Source organism: Colobus angolensis, unplaced genomic scaffold, assembly GCF_000951035.1.
Source record: "Colobus angolensis palliatus isolate OR3802 unplaced genomic scaffold, Cang.pa_1.0 Scaffold97, whole genome shotgun sequence".
NCBI lineage: Eukaryota > Metazoa > Chordata > Mammalia > Primates > Cercopithecidae > Colobus > Colobus angolensis.
In genome coordinates this window covers 8,279,965-8,297,838 of record NW_012123709.1, presented here as the reverse complement: position 1 = coordinate 8,297,838, position 17,874 = coordinate 8,279,965, and the positions used below count along the sequence as shown (strand labels likewise).

The following is a 17,874-nucleotide window of genomic DNA, read 5'->3' as shown; positions in this document are numbered from 1 at the left end:
TTTTATGTATTGAAAGTTATCATTCTCACCTTTTATGGTTTCTGCCTTAGACTGAACACTTTGAAAGGATTTTGCCACTTCAAAATCAGTATTTACCTACACTTTTGTCACGTCTTACTGATTCTATTTTTCGTTTATTTCTACACTTAACTCTTTTGTTCTTTAAAAGTTTGCTCTGGTCTCTGGTATGAGGTCTAGGAGATAACTGAATTTCTTCTTCTTCCCAATTACTTGAAATTTCTCTTTTATCACATATTTATTTAGATCCATTTCTGAGATTTCTTTTTCATGTTCAAGATTTTTGATGTTATTCTACCATTCTACAGTTTTAATGATTATAGCTCTATATTAGAATATGTAAATGAATGATTCTGTCTTCATTTTTAAATCCTGGTCAAATTTTTGTCTAATTATTTTTATATATAATATTTAAAATTATTTTATCAACTTCTAAGGTTGATTAGAATTTTGACTGGTACTTCCAACAGAGGACATAGTGCCACTGCTTATTGTGGTAAAAAACAAACAAAAAACCCCCATATAACATGGTATCTATTCTCTTAAATTTTTAAGTGTACTGTATTGTTAGTCATAAGCACATTGTTGTACAAATCTCTGGAACTTTTTCATCTTACATGACTGAAACTTCATATCCTCAATTCTCCATTTCCCCATTCCCCCATCATTCATTCTACTTTCTGTTCCTTTCGGTTTGACTACTATAGATACTCATGTAAGTGGAATCAGGCAGTATGTGTGCGCCCTTCTGTGACTGGATTATATTCACTTAGCATAATGTCTTCAAGGCTGACCCATATTGCAGCATATGACAGAATTTATTTCTTTTTTATGGTTGAATAGTATTCCCTAGTACATATACGCATTTTCCTTACCTATTCATCTATTGACAGACATTTAGATTGTTTCCAAATCTTAGCTATTGTGAACAATGTTTCAATGAATACGAGAGGGCAAATGTCTCTTTGAGATCCTGGTTTCAATTATTTTGGACAAATACCCAGAAATGAGATTGTCTGATCACACGGTAGTTCTATTTTTAATTTTTTGAGGAAATTCCCTACTGTTTTCCATAGCAGCTCCACCATTTTATATTCCCACCAATGGTACTAACTGGTTCCATTTTTTCTACATCCTTGTCAACATTTGCTATTTTCCGTGTGGTAGGGTTTTGGTTTTTATTAACAGTCATCCTAAAAGGCATAATGGGATTTTGATTTGCTGTGGTTTTGATTTGCATTTCCCTGGACGATTAGTGATGTTGGCACCTGTTGGCTATTTGTTTGTCTTATTTGGAGAAATGTCTATTCAAGCCCATTACCCAATTTTTTTTTTTTTTTTTTTTTTTGAGACAGAGTCTTGCTCAGTCACCCAGTCTGGAGTGCAGTGGCGCGATCTCGGCTCACTGCAAGCTCCGCCTCCCGGGTTCCCGCCATTCTCCTGCCTCAGCCTCCCAAGTAGTTGGGACTACAGGCGCCCGCCGCCATGCCCGGCTAATTTTTTGCATTTTTAGTAGAGACAGGGTTTCACTGTGTTAGCCAGGATGGTCTCGATCTCCTGACCTCAGGTGATCCACCCGCCTCGGCCTCCCAAAGTGCTGGGATTACAGGCGTGAGCCACTGTGCCCGGCCCATTACCCAATTTTTAAAAATTTAGGTTTTTCTTTTCTTCACTCTATGTTTTTAAAAAATTTTATGACTTTCAGTAAAATTACATAAATTTATTCACAAAGGTCTTTACTTTTCTGGTTAAGTCTGTAACACATATATTGGTAATGCCACTGGGAAATTTTTCCCAAAAAATCTTTAAATTTATTATTTCCAGAGAGGAGTAATGAGAAAAAAGGGAAGTTTTATAAAAAGGCTAGAGACAAAGATACTTTCAGTTAGGGAGAACATCAGAAGTAAAAAACACATTAGTAAGAAAGCACAGGGTGTGTGTGGAAAACATCAGGTCGAGTTGGATCACAGAATACGTGTAGAGGGAAAGTAATAAAAGCAAGGTTGTAAAAGATTGGAATTAAATTGGTAGAGTCTTAATTCACTTGAAAATGGGGAGCCACTTCTGTTTTGAGTAGAAAAACAATATGATCAGAGCTGTGTAAAGAGGGTGTGGGATGGCCTAGAGTGGTAGAACCTCGAGATAGAGCTGAGCTGGAAAACAACTGAAATTCTCCAGGTGAGTGATCTTAAAACCTGGGTAAGCTGAGGTCTGCAGGAAAACAAAACAAAACAAAACAAAACAAGGACGGACATCAGAAACAAACTCAATGGAAGGACAGAGAGGAGCCAGAGAAGGACAAGGTTTCATGCCTGAATGACCAAAAACTACAATATTCTTAACAGAAATCAGGGGAAAGTTTGGGGAGGGGGAAATCATGAGCCTGGCTACAGGTATACTGAAAATAGTCACACAAGCCCACCAGGAGGGTAGAAGACAGTATTATGGAGTTCGTCAGTGCCTCACTTGTCTTCTGGATGAAACTGTAGGCCTATTGAAAGGCCCTGGGATCTTTACCATTCTTCCCTCGATGCCTAGGAACAATTCTGCTTACATGGATGGTAAGGCAGGAGTCCTGTCAGCATTTACTTTGAGACTTTTACCATTCGTATTGATCGCTGTATTTCTTAATGTCTTACAACAGTACCTCTTTCTTCTCAAAATTACAACTTCTTGTTCTCAATTTAACAAAAAGGAATAAAATAGAAAATTCTGTTCAGATGGACTCACACAGAAATGTTTGTTTCTAATTGCAAAAGGCCTCTAAGCAGAAAAGAAGGATTTTTCAAATTCTACATCTTCAGCCTGTTCATAGATTCATTACTGATAAAATATTGGGTATTACTGAGTCTTAACTTTCCTATTTTGCTCTGCATCATCCGAATACAGTTTCAACTATAACCAATTATTGAGTGGATCTAGATTCCACAGAGAACCTCACAATCTGGCCATAAAGCACTGAGACAACTAGGGGTCTCTCTGAAGCTGTGTTATTTTTATTTTTATTTTTTTTTGAGACGGAGTCTCACTCTGCCGCCCAGGCTGGAGTGCGGTGGCTGGATCTCAGCTCACTGCAAGCTCCGCCTCCTGGGTTTACGCCATTCTCCTGCCTCAGCCTCCCGAGTAGCTGGGACTACAGGCACCCGCCACCTCGCCCGGCTAGCTTTTTGTATTTTTTAGTAGAGACGGGGTTTCACCGTGTTAGCCAGGATGGTCTCGGTCTCCTGACCTCGTGATCCGCCCGTCTCGGCCTCCCAAAGTGCTGGGATTACAGGTTTGAGCCACCGTGCCCGGCCTGAAGGTGTGTTATACAGTCGATTGAGACTCAGTAGATTTACACCACTGAATAACGCTTCTCTCCATAAGTCAACTGAACTCTCTTGGTTTCAGTGTGCTCATCTGTAAAATAAGCTGGAGAGCTCTCATATTGTACGTTGGGCTTACAATTCATCCATCCACCTATCCATCATCCAACATATGAATGCCAACAATGAGTAAGAGTTGAAAGGTTTCCACGTAATGCCATTTCTTACCTGATCATAGTAACGCAGGTAATACTTAACAACGTAGTCTACCAGATTAATCCCGTTATCCTAGGTTTAAAAGAGAAATGTACATGAAAATCATTCCCATGAAACTGTCATGTTACATAGTTGAGAGATGAAAATCTCAGGTTGAGAAACTTCTGATTTGTGAAAACTGGCTTTCTCTTCGATGCTGGCAGGTTTTCCTTCCTCTGCTTTATCCCATCCATTTATTATGCCGGCTACATAAAGAAATGACACTATCCTGTTTGGGGAACAACAAACAGTCCCTCAAACTTCTGAAATAATGGCTAAAACAAACAAAAAACATTGTCTCCTTGTATTTTCTGGCATAAGGCCAAGACAGGAGGGGGCAGGGAGTGCTGAAGGGAACCAGGGCCTAGAACAGAAAAGCACCCCTCCCTTCCCATCTTTCAAAAAACGTGTGTTCTTAATGGTGTGAAAAACAATCCAGGCCAGCTTAAGGGCAGCACCACACCACTTTATGGCCCCGGGAGGCCGCGGGGGGAGCAGGCCCTCCCACAAGGCAGCCTTTGTGTCCTGTTCACTGGGGTCTAATTCTAATTTGCCTGTGTGTGTTGTTTCCCCTCCCTGCACTCCCGCTCCCCATGGGACGCCTAGATAGGGGCTGGTTGTTTCTAAAGAGGTAGCTCCGCAGGGTGTGGAGCCAAGGGATAACCAAGCTCAGAGAGCTTGACAGTAGACCCCAGCCCAATTGTTGTGGCAAGAAATTGGTGATTCAATATGGCTCTGCCATTCAGGAATCAGTATACTACTAGTAGCCAACACTAAACCCAAACAGCCTCCAGCCTTTGCAGGATCCTGGTACTGTATGCTATCTGTTTTGTTCTCTCACTGAGTAGCAGTTCAATACCTAATTGTGTATGTCAGAGCACATGAAGATGGGAATTGGGTCACTGAAAATAAGGTCTAATGTGAAAAAAAAACCTCTTTATTCAAAAGTGAAAAGAAACAAAAAAAACCGCACGCTCTAATATAAATGATTGCTGTTAAGGGGAGGAGAGAGATAAACGGAACAATCTGGAATACGTTTTTTAAAATTAAAGGTAAAGAAAGAAAATAATGGCAGAGATCATGGAAACTTATTATGAAAAATAGATACCCGACTTTTGACATCCTTGAGTTTGGGCAGAATTTCTAAGCTATATCCATCGGCTTGTCCCCGAGTCCTATTTCCTCCATTCATATAATTTCCAAAAGCCAGAATGAGAGCTAAAATATCCTTCACACTCTTCATGTGCAGCAAACCCTGTGATGGCAAACACCAATTATTACGGAGCTGAACTCCAAATGTACCCATGTTCATTCAATAACAAATATTTACCGAGTGCTCAGTAGGCTGTCGGGAGGCTTGGTACCAACAGAATTAACAGTTGGTGAAATGAAAAGCACACTGTAGTAAGCTGTAAGTGTCTTTACAAACACATTAGCAGCCATTTTTTCTACCCACTCAACAAATTAATTATAAACAGTGCACGTTTTAACACATGAGGATTAATTATTGGTTTTATATTTTCATTTCAGCCAGTTTAATTTTTAATACTTATTTTAAAGTAGAAGTTGTAAAAAAGGAGTTGGTATATATAGTAAGGCTTAACCTTTGATGACTTCTAGGTAGAAAGGGGTTTACCTTTTGAGGATGTATTTCAGGACTATTTATCTATATAATCAACACAGTTAAATGCAGAGCAGATATAGAAGAAGTATGTTCTTCTTTATCCCTGGATATAATTTTCAGAGGTAAATTGCAATAATGCATTTTAAGGCAGCAGGCCATCTTTAATAAATTTATTCAACTTACATTTATTAAGTGCTTGCTATATGTCTATTAACTTTTACAATTTCAAGTTGCTTAGGATTTTCTTTGGCTCCCTGTCTCATTTGTTTGTCCTTTTATTTATTTTTTACCTCAATTACAATTTTCCAATTGAAACTTCTTTTCTTTATAGTCTTAATTCACATTTTATCCCCCTTTATTTCAGGGTAAAAAAGTGATGGCTGGGCACAGTGGCTGACACCTGTGATCCCAGCACTTTGGGAGGCCGAGGTGGGCAGATTGCCTGAGGTCTGGAGTTCAACACCAGCCTGGCCAACATGGTAAAACCTCGTCTCTACTAAAAACACAAAAACTAGCTGGGCTTGATGGCAGGCACCTGTAATCCCAGCTACTTGGGAGGCTGAGGCAAGAGAATCGCTTGAGCCCTGGAGGCAGAGGTTGCAATGAGCCGAGATCACGTCACTGCACTTCAGCCTGGGCAAGAAGAGTAAGACTCTGTCTCAAAAAAAAAAAAAAGGGAAGAAAGAAAGAACAATGCAGCTCCAGGCATTTTCTGCTCCTGCCTGTCAGGTATTATTAGTGAGTGTATAATTATAGTTTGGTAATATTTATTCTCTACTGAAATATCTCGTATCTTAGTGGGAAAAAAAAATTATGCCTCCAAATAAGGAACAAAGTACTACAGTATTTGTGGAGAGGAATAACGTGTCCTTAAGAGCATGGGTCAACTGTGAGAAAAAGCCAGGTGCTACAAGTTAACCTTATAATGAACACCAGTGTAGTAAAGCCAGCAAATACTTATTTGCCAATGACTCATTGTCAGTCATTTATTTCACTTATCAAGTATCTAGAATCCTCTTATTAGGTTGACACATTTCAGATGATCAAATGCATGGATCTAAAGCAAAATCTCTTCTGTAATCCAAATTGTAAAACAGGAAACAGACCACGCTATTTAGATTGTTTTTTAGTGGCCAGTATGTACTTTGGAAGATATTCAGAGTTTTTTAGAAGCAATCTGTAAAAGCGTCATTTTTTACCCTCCTTCTCCCTCTTCAGCCATCTGCATCTCCTTTTCTCGCCCTCTCTCTCATACACACACACACGCGCGTGCACACACACACACACACACACTTGGGCAAGATAATCATCAAATTTACACTTAGAAAAACATTTAATATGAGTCCAAAAAGGTTTCTATAATGGCACTAAAGTGGTCTCTCCCACTTTCTCCTTTGCTCTTCAGAACAAGGCTATCTTTTAAATTAGACAGTAAACATACCTTAGAAGCTCGCGTGATGATCTCTACCTTTCTGTGCAAGGAGGTGATACCCTCAGAAAAGACAGATCTGAAGATTATACACTGGGCACGCTCAGCAAAATTAGGAATCTGGGCTAACTCATGTAAAAATCTGTAAAAAAGAAAATATGTCATCTACCTTCATATATAATCACAAAGAAAATAAAAAGACAGCTGAAAAAGATCCACTTTGGGAACGTTCCTTATCTAACAATCTGAACTTAACAATTATAAAAGGAGTCAGATAGGTAGACTCAAGGAATTCCAAGGGCATGGGTTCCATTGCTGACAACAGGGCTGCTTTTTGAAGAGGTTCTATCATGATGAATAAATGTATGGTACATAAACTCTTTCGGGAACAGAAAGTTAACACAAGTATACTAAACAAGTTATCTATCTCCTGCTGCCCAAACAAGAGACTAAAGCCAAATGGAGAGCCCTAGTCTTTAACATACGAGAAAAATTATATAATAAACTCCCTCATAATACAGCATTCCCTAAAGGTGTATTTATACAGGCTAAGCAAACTGAAAACTTGAGGCAAATGTCTACAGACAAGTGATTAAAAAAAAATTTCTTACTGAAATGATACTGCTACTATTTTTGCTCAGTGAGTTACATAATGGTCTATAATGATCACATTCTCCAGATATTTGTTTACTTTTTCACATTAACTTACACATACAGACATAGTTTACAACTCAGTATTTAGAACAAAGCAGGCACTCATTAAGTAGACAACCTAAAGTTTCCTTAAAAATATGGCAAGACAGATCTTAAAAGCTAAAGGTGAGTACTGACCTCCACACAGTAGCTCACTGTCTGAGCAGTTGGGCACTGGTTCCCTTCACAAAACTAAGTTGGAAGAGCTACATATTCTCCAGGCCAACCACCAGAGGAAGGGGTATAAACGAAAATGGGTGGAAACAGTTGGACATGAATTCAGAAAAGGAGAAAATCTACTAACAGCCATTTATTTCATTTTGGAGTTGAGATGATGATTAACTGATATTTCTGAAACTCTTGGTCAACTCATAATGTCATTACCAAGGCATTTTGCCATCTCTCACCAAAAATGGTTTTACATAGGAACAAAGCTGGAGCCTACTTCTTTCTATACCCAAAGATATTGTCTTCGCTTATATACCCTGTGCCACCTCTACCTTTAGAGAGATTTAGGTTTTAATAAATTTCTAACATCAATTGATTTCATATTTATTCCAAAACTAGGTCATAATCCACAATTTTTTTAAGATGACATTCAATGAAAGCAAGGAATACCCATAAGAGAAAACACAATCTTGTTTTAAAGTTCAATAACCCATTATCATGAAAATTATATGATAGAGTATAAAAGTAGAAACTCACAGGAATTCTGCATTAGGACAAGATGAAAAGGTTAAACTCTGTGTAAATTACTTCTTAATGATATAACATTAAACAATTTATTCATTTATCACTACTGAAATCAGGGATATCATCAGTTTTCACAAACATATAAGAAGCAAAAAGCTCATAGGACTGACAGCATTTGATCCTGTAATGAGTCTGGGGAGGACGTATTTACTCAGATGCTGAGCTATTTTGAAAGAAGGACCGTGCATTTCTCCCCTGCTAAATGTGACCATGAGACATCATTCAGGACCCAAGTCCCCAGAGCACGGACACTTCCTATAACAGTGAGCGGAGCAGTTACAGACACCACCTGGGAAAATATACAGATCAATGCCTCAGCTCACCAAAAAGGACTTAGATGAAAACAGAAAATGCTGAATGAATAGTTACCTATAACTAATCTCAAAAGAGGAAGCACAGGACCAATATGAGGAGACAAGACCATAGTCTTATCAATGTATGTTACGCAAGAAAGGGGAAGACAGAACTGCAAGGCCCTCTAGGATTAAAGCCTTTCTGGGGTGAGGGCTTGCACTGGAAAAGCTCCTAAAGAATCTTAATGTCCAATGTCCTCTTTATGCAGAAGGGTCTGCAACCCATACAAAGAGTTGGAGGGGGTAGAAAAGACCATAATTTTACATCACTTTTGGAAAGAACTGAAAATTAATACTCGAGATTGGTCACCAAGAATGTCAGTCTGTCCTTTAGGAACGTATGAGCATTTACAGTGTGTCAGGGACCATGCTAAGATCGGAGAAGAGAGCTTAACTTACAATCCCGTCTTGATAATCCGAGAAGTAAATCAGTGATTACTGTGGAGTGTGAATGAGCGCTCTCGGTGACAGATCCAGAAGAGGAGCTAGGAAAGCAAATGCAGGACACTCAGGTGTCATGGGGGGAACACTGTCAGCCAGGGTCCCCGGAGCCCTGTGATGCTCACGCACAACATGTGAGAAACTGCCGGGACAGCCAAGATAGGCTGAATGGTATGGGTGGGGGAAGTGAGAAGGCGGCAGATGCTAAAATTGTGTTCTGTATTCTAAAATACAGGGTTGAAACTTCTGAACGAATGAAGGGTTTTAAACAGGAAGGTGACAGTTTCTGCTTTTTGTTGTAGAAAATCTCCACGGCAGCAGCTCAGCTGATTGGATGGGATAGGAAATTTGAGGCTGGGAGACCTCCTAGACCACAGCTGTAGTCTTCCAAGAGGAAAGGTAAGAGGGGCTTGCGGTGTGAATGGAGAGGGGCCAATGGATGAGGAAGCTACCAAGGCAGCAAGACCCAGAGTAATCTAATCCAAAGAGATGTTTTGAAGAGTCCAGGATGACTTTGCAGTTTTGGCTTGGATATTTGATATAGTGAAAATACAAAATAATAAAGAAGCAAATTTGGAGGAAAAAAAATAGGGTTTTATGACCCTTGCCATCCAAAAACAGCCATGCAAGGAGCATCATAGCTCCTCTCTTATTTATCTGCTAAGGTACCAGAGGAATGGGTTACTTTGAAGGCTGTGAAGCAAGCATCTGGTAAAAATCTTCTCTTCCCCTGCCCTGCCCCATTACTGTTTTATCCTCTACCCACAAGAGCAAACACAGTAACTCTCTTAAATATTCCCAAGCACAGGATCTTGGACACTGAGCTTTGGTACTTAGGAATATTTATGGATTGAGTTCCTTTTGGGCTAGTCTAACATTACATTCTAGATTCAGTAAGAAAGAAGAGTAAATATTCCCAAAAGAAGCCACGAATGACGGATCCTTCCCTTCTTTCTCCAAGGTAGGCTAATATTTCCAGGAAGGGCTGCAACTTCAGCTTCTAATATATGAAAGAAGTTCTGTGTCTCACATTATTTGGGTTACACATCTACAGCAGCAACTCAGCTGACAGGTGGAATGATGCAATGTGGCCTATTGTTTTTAAGGGACTAACATTTGATTTATTATCCCTAAGCTTCTGAATGGTATGACCTAAGGTGCATGTGCACAGAGGCGATACATACATACAGCATAACTGAATGTTGCAACCTGCATTCTTCGATGGAGGAGTACACTAACACAGCCTACTGTGTGGGGGTCCCAAGGCAGCTGTGGACCTTCATGAAACATCACAATAGGCTGTGTATAATGTTCTTACCCTAGGCCATGAGGAGCGTGTACCAGACCTAATCAAACCCATAGAGCCTCACCTCACAACCATTACCAGGCAGCACAAGAGTCAAGGGCCATCCCTAGAGGGAGTGGTTCTCAGACAGCCTGGTCCCAAGCAGATGACACCTCTGTGGGGAATGGCTTTCTAAATGTGGCACTGGAGTGTAAGAGAGTTGATGAGGTGAGTGATGAGGCCAGCCTCTCCATGCTCTGATTTATAGGACTGGGCACCACAGGACTCTTAGGAAACTGGATCGTTAAAACTATAAATGATTCATATTTTCCAGTATGTAAAACATGCTTATAGTCGACTCACTTGGAGTTAATGGCAGATAAGTTGCCAGAGAATCAGAGTGGCATAAATCAAACAAATGCTGGTTTGTGCAGGAGGTCGGTAGCAAAGATGAAATGCACCCAGGTCTGAAGGCCCCCATCTATCCGTGCCTCACCCTCCTGCAACTGAGCCCAGGCATGTCACCTCACCAGCATAGCATGACAGTCCTTTTTGCCAGGGTTGCGTGTTCATGAAGCCATTGCAATGACCATTTGTAAACATTAAAATGCTTTTCTATCTAGATCAACAATAGAGAAAACAAGAGTAAGTTGTGTGTTAATTACCTGCTACCATTATCTAAGTCCCGGCAATTGGAACAATAATTAGGACAGTAGCAGAAACACATGATCTCTCCCTGCCTGTTCATTTCACCGGATAAGCCATTCCCATAGCTTAGGGCAAGTGCTGCTCACGGGTTACGGGGTTGGCAAATTGCAGCCCATGAGCCAAAACCAGGCCACCACTTGTTTTTGTATAGCCCACGAATTAAGAACAATGTTTATGTTTTTAAATTGTTGAAAAAAGAATTAATAGAAGGACAACATGTTATGACATGTAAAAATAATATGAAATTCAAATTTCAGTGTTCATAAGTAAAATTTCATCGGGGCACAGCAATACCCATTTGTTTATATATTGCCTGTGGTTGCTTTGGTACTGCAATGGCTGACTTGAATAGTCGTAACATCCTGTAAGTCACAAAGCCTAAAATACTTACTATCTAGTCCTTTACAGGAAAGGTTTGCCAACTCCAGGCTTAGAGGAGAATATTATCGCATAACTTGGTGTAACCAGCACGACCCAAGTGCCTGATCTGCCGACCGTGCCCCAATACATCCCCATGGCCTTTTCAGTGTGGAAATATCCCATTAGTCACTTTACTTTCAGTCATTAGCACCATAAGAGGGATTCATTTGTTATATTAGGAATATGATTGGAAATAGACCATAGGAACAGTTGAGGGTAGGGATTGGTAAGGAAGGTTTCTCAGGTCAGTGGACCAAGACAGCACTTGACTTGATTCACAGCATTCCCAGGCTTTAGAAACCTACTTTGAGGGGGATCTTGGACCAAGCTCCATGTGAGAGCAAGTCACCCAAGGTTCCCAGAACCATCATGGAGGTTTGTCATGAACTGAGTAAACCCAGAATTCTCTTCCCGATTCCCATCCCCAGTCATTCAGAGATGTTTTCCTGAGTCTAAGTGTCCAGGCAGCCATGGGGACTGAGGTATTCTAGAGCAGCTGTGCCCAACCCTTTTAGCACAGGGGCCGGTTTCGAGGAAGACAATTTTTCCACAGGCCAGGGGTTGGGGCCGCAGGGTGGGATGGTTTCGAGATGATTCAAGCACATTACATTTATTGTGCACTTTATTTCCATTATTATTACACTGTAATATATAATGAAATAATTATACAACTCAGCATAATCTAGAATGAGTGGGAGCCCTGAGCATGTCTTCCTGCAACTAGATGGTCCCAGCTGGGGGTGATGGGAGTCAGTGACAGATCATCACTGGATTCTCATAAGGAGCTTGCGTGCAACCCGGATCCCTCGCATGCGCAGTTCACAATAGGGTCTGTGCTCCTATGAGAATCTGATGCTGCTGCTGATCTGACAGGAGGCGGGGCTCAGGCCGTAATGCCAGCTTGTCTATCACTCACCTCCTGCTGTGTGGCCTGGTTCCTAACAGGCCACGGGCTGGTACCAGTCTGTGGCCCAGGGTTGGGGACCCCTGTTTCTAGAGGACCCAGAGGATAAGGCATGGAACCCCAGTGCAAGCCAGAGAACCTTGGAAGCTTCTAGGGCTGACTTGTAACCCTGATCTGATCACTCCATTTCTGCTTCGTTTTCTATACTTGCCTCAACTCTAGGTTGAGAGGGTTGGCCTGAACTAGACAAAAAAAATTCAAGGTAGCAACAGGCAAAAGAGGCCCCTGTGTCCTCTGAACCCATTTTACAGTCTCACAAAGTCCTAGGCCATGGAAAGCTGGGCAGGGGCATGGGGCTGCAGAGCCCCAGGAGCTTATCTGTGGCTTCGAGACCCCAAGAGTCACCCAGTTACACCCCGGAGTTCTGGGTCTTCAAAGCCTATGGAACGGCATCGCAAACGACAGAGCAAGCAGCTATAGATAGTGGCTGGAGAGAAGAGTACAGAGTGAGGGTGAGAAAAAGCCACATTTGGGCAGAGCAGGTGAAGAAGTTTGGGGGAAAAGCTGGCACATTCAGGCTGCATTTACTGGATATGACCTTTAGGAAAATAAATTTGAATTCTGTGACTCTGATATCATCTTCATAACTACATCAGCAGAACCTTAAACAGAACAATGCCTTCTTCCTTCCTCAGTTACCCTTTTGGTCAAAATGTTTAGTCTAGGAGGAATTAACAAGTTGCTAGAACAAGAAAGGGGAGTCTCGTGGGGTGGGGGAGGGGGATGAGACACACCGTCCAACAGCACAAATCTCAGCGCTGCTTTTCCCGGCAGCAGGGCCATCCTGCTGCATGCAATAGGTCACAGGAATGACGGTGTTGTGATTTAGCTGGCTGCACAGTTTAGATTTGCTTATTCTCAGCTGGGAGACAAGAAGACAGAAATTGCAGTTCTCCTTTTGGCCTAACAGAAAAGTGTTAAGTATCCTTACTGCTCAGGTTTATCCAGCAGCTTCAGTTCTTCTTCTTTGGATGTCTCGTAATACTTTCTTATTTTAACCAGCTCATCCTCTTGGGCTCTCTGCAGCAAAATAGAAAACAAAACCAAGAAAATGGGCAATGAGACTCTGGCTATGGCAGTGGGTCTCAAAGTGTGGTTCCTAGACCAGCAGCATCAACAACATCACCTGTCACTTGTTAGAAATGCAAATTATTGGCCCATCCTACACACAAGAACTGGGGGTGGGGGTGTGGGTGGGGGGTGCAAATCACTGGGTGATTCTGATGCACACTCAAGTTTGAGATTCAATGCAAATAGTCCTAACAAGTACATGCAGCTGGACACAGAAGTACGGCTACTTGAGTTCTACTTTTGAATCCCCTGTCTCTTCCCCTGTAAGGAGGCTGGAGGAAAATCGTTCTTAAGACTTTGCTTCCTTACCCTTAGAACAGCTCCCAATTACATGAACTTGCGGCTCTTTCATTTCTAGTCACCATCGTCTCTTTTTCCAAATTTCGTGAGCACTCATCGTCTGTGCCACTTATTCTGGCATTTAGTCACCTGCTTTCTCAATTTATCCAACTATGTCAGTCGTATGCAGCTTTTCTCTGCTGTGAGCTAACAAGCGACAACCACGCGCACAGTCCTGAGCTCATGGTAACAACACGAAGCATCTGGAAGGCACTGCCTTTGACAAATTCCTCTAACTTGAACCACTAGATCCTCAATTTACAGATTATTCCACTGAGGCTTGTACTAAGTAACTGTCAAAGAGCTTCAGATGTGGAAATCCCTCTTTCTGCCACTATATCTTGCTGACCTCCAAGTATTCAAGTGCATAATTAGCTCCCAATGGCCTGGTATTTGTGTACTTTCTGGTTTATTAATGAAAGCTTTACTAATGGAAACGTGAGAAGTTCCCACCCACTTGTGGAGTAAGTAGCTCCTGATACATATAAAAGATGTGAAAATGAGCAAGGAATTGGTGATGCCACCAGGCCTAGACTATTAGACTATGGAAATCTTCCGTAAGAAACTTAAGGTCCCAGGGGACATAAATATGAAACGAATCATCTTTTGAACTGAGTGACCACCGCATACTACAGAGCCCTAGACAGCTTCCTGGGAAATACCATTACTTAAGAGAATGTGGTTCAATCTATGTTTTTGTAGCCTAACAGTCAGGCAACCTAAGAGTCAGGAATCATGGGAATTCTGACTCTCCTGTGTTGTCTTCTCAAGTGAACCTGACAATTCTACTGGTTATGTCCACTTAAAACCCAAATCAGAAGACCTTATATGTGTACAGTCCTGCTGACTTTCAAAACACATTGCTGCTGCTACATATATTAAATCCTCATTTGATTTAAAAAAAAATGGAGAGCCGACTATAATTCCTGCTGTACTGATGATCACAACGGGATTAAGGAGTTTAAGTAACTAGCCCAAGGTCACTTGGCAGGCAATGGTAGGCACAGCTGGACCTCAAACCTAAGACTGTCTCACTCTAAATCCAAAATACATACCCACCATTCTACACACCTTCCCACATTCAGTATATCAGCTCATCTGGACTAAGAACAATCCATCAAACTGGTGTTAGCAGTCCCCATTCCTCAGAAGTAGACACCGGTGCACACTAGCATTTCAGTAGGCAGCTTACCTTCATTCACTCGGCCGGCAAGTGACAGGACTGCGTTCCAGGGCACATAAGTGGTGTCCACCTTAGATGCCCTGCCTTGCAAGTATGCAGTGAGATCTGCTAGTCCAGATACCACAGTGGGAGTTAGGAATCCAGTGCTCCTCACATCCACTCCCATTCAAGCCTGTGTTTCTATGCCTTAATCTCTTCCAGGCTATGTCAAAACCCTTATTACCAAAGAACGTGAACGGCTCAGTCATTTCTCAGGTAGAAGATAAATATGGAAATGCTAGCTCTGTAAGTCTTTGACACTCACGTTTTCATATAAGGCTGCCAGGGTCTCCAGATCAACCACGGAGTCATCCACATTGAAAATGGCTGCCGAGCACCCAAAAAGAAAAGAGGATAAGGGATTTGATTAGGTCCCCCGCACCAATGTTTACTCCACATCCAGCTTCCAAGCAATTAATAGGGTATTGCACTTTCGTACACAAGCTGTGCCTCTCAGCTTGTTTCTGCTCCCCTTCCTCTCGCGCCAGGGGTCTCAAATGAAAGAAACCAAAATGGTTCCTATCACTGGCCTGAGTCTTGGCTCTGCCTTGTTTAATTCCTCAGGCTCTGAGTCCTTTCTGCAGTTTAATTTAGGCTCCACAGGAGAAGTGTTTGTGCTTTAAACCTAAATCAGTTTGTAGGTTCAAGCGCAATTTTAAATCTTTCTTCCCGATGGTAATTGAAGAGATTTAGTACCTAATGCACCAGAACTGACTCCTGCCCATTACCAGAAAGAGAGAGAGAAAAAAGACAATGTTGGCAAATTAAATGAATTCAGGCATGTGATTTCAGGTACCTTTCTGTGGCCACTGCCAACATCTTGTTTGGATTAAAAAGACAAGAAAAAGCAGTAATTGCATCAATAGCAAATTAAGATTATGGAAACCTCCCATGAGCCAGTCTTCAGGCAGGCTCTCATTCCCATGGTTTTATTAGGATTCTACTTGTTCTGTATTATTTAAGATTAATTTAGTCGTTAACTAATATGCTTATGATTTCATCAAGAGAGGTACTTTCCCATAGATACTGTGATGCAAAAATTGCGACTTAAAATCCCTAATGGATTTGGCTACCAAAGTGTTTGAAATAAGCAGGTCCACATCTTTAAATAATTATTCAAAACTAATAGGGTTTGTTCCCTCAACCCTACCTCCCTTCCCTGACTTTACATTGTGAAATTAACCAGCAGGCTAATAAATTTTCTCCGTGGCAGGCTAATTAATTTTATTAAACCAACCAGTGATACTTAGAATGCCTTAAAATTTTGCTCGTCAACTATTATTCTGTTCATTTGCATTACACTTTTTTAGAAAGGTGGGGATCAAGTCAAGGGGCAGGTTGTTTCTGAGGTATTTTGCTTCTTCTGTGGTTTAGAATCACATGAACCCTTTCATACAATTTTAACAAAGCTAATTAACTGAGCTAAGATCATGGAACCTCACAGAACACCAAGAAATGTACTTAAAATTCCTTTGCAGGCCACCTTCTCAAACTTAGGGGTTAATCAGCAAGCTATTCCCAAGGGTTAATCAGCAAGCTATTCCTAAGTACGTGGAACAGACAGAAAAGAGGAGGTTAACATGCTAGAGACAAATTAAGCCACCTCAGATTCCACCAAGACAAAGGAACATCACATATCCACCAAGGCCAATCTGAAACCACCAAAGAAAAACGCAGTTTAAGGACAGAAAGAAAGGATTTGCCCTTTCAAGACTGTTATTTTGTGTGTGGAGATAATATAAATCCACTATTTTTAAATGAATAATGCTTTGAAAATCAAAAGAGCCAGAAACAATGTCTACTTTATGTCAATCTCAGTATTCTCTTACAAAAATCAACCAACATGAGTGCGTAAGAAAAGGTCAAATTCTAAACAATAATCTATCAAAAATGTTTACATGTTAACTAATCACGCATCTGGGGTAACTATATATTACAAGCTTAGATATAATCAAATAATCTTAACTAATGAGAAAGAGAATGACCTGTGAGTTTCTTTTCCTAGTAAGTAAATATCCAGTTTTTAAAAGTTAATCAGTCTGGGGCCCAGGTACACAGTTCCTCAGATTATATAGTCAGCTGTGCCCCTTCCAGTGTGTTCATAGCAGAAAAATAACAGCCAGAGAGGCTGGGACTGAGAACCACCATGGGCTCTGAAGACATGGATTCATTCATTCCCCCATCCAGCCCTTGAATAAATATTTGTTGAATGTGTACAGGATGCTCCAGAAACTGTTCTAAAATACTGTGGATTTTTAAGTTAGAAGTGCAAAGTACTTCATCTCGTGAAATTTATATCCTAGACTGGGGACAGAAAATAAACAAGTAAATACATAATTTCAGATAACAATTTACTATGAAGAAAGTAAAACAGAGAAATGTACAACATTAGACAGGAGGATCAAGGAAGGCTTCTTTGGGAGGTGACATTTAAGGGAAGACCTGCAGAGGTCAGTTTTGTGGCTATCTTGGAGAATAACATCCCAGGGAGAGGTAACTGCAAAGACAAGTTTCTTTTTCTGAAGGAGCACATTCAAGGTACAGAAAAAAAAAATCAAGGTGACTATCATGGATAGAGCAAAATTTACTCATTGTGTGATCCTGACGTGTTAAATTTTCTGAGCTTCAGTGTATCTACAAAACAGCTCTAATACCACTTACTGAAAATATTAAGTGAGGTAAGACGTATGCTTAGCATAGCATGTAGAACATGGTAGATGCCCAAAATGGTATGTATGAGCTATTACTATCATGATTTCAAATATATACATTGTAAATGTGTTTTAATGCTTGTTAATGCCTCATCCCCTTTAACATCTGGAAAGAGTTAGAGAAAGAAAACTACAACTACTGAGTGATTTGTGCTGTAAATGCAACTTTCCAGAATTCTTAGGTGTTTCTGATCACAGTTACTGTGAAACCCTTGCAGTCCTTTAAAACCCCACTCAAGACCCAACTTCAGAAAGCATTATTAACAGGAAAGGTCTATGACAC

General features: G+C 40.9%; 1 protein-coding gene across 1 annotated transcript in view; it reads right to left on the bottom strand.

Moving 5' to 3' along the window:
- Window positions 1-17,874, bottom strand: part of FMN1 (formin 1) — a 385,253-nt gene that overhangs the window by 120,831 nt on the left and 246,548 nt on the right. Inside the window, exons 9-13 of the mRNA XM_011932729.1 lie at window positions 15,146-15,207; window positions 13,180-13,268; window positions 6,644-6,773; window positions 4,687-4,833; window positions 3,552-3,611 (exon numbers count right to left, since the gene is read on the bottom strand). Of these exons, the coding sequence (XP_011788119.1) occupies window positions 3,552-3,611; window positions 4,687-4,833; window positions 6,644-6,773; window positions 13,180-13,268; window positions 15,146-15,207 (488 nt within the window). The remainder of the gene's footprint in view (window positions 1-3,551; window positions 3,612-4,686; window positions 4,834-6,643; window positions 6,774-13,179; window positions 13,269-15,145; window positions 15,208-17,874) is intronic.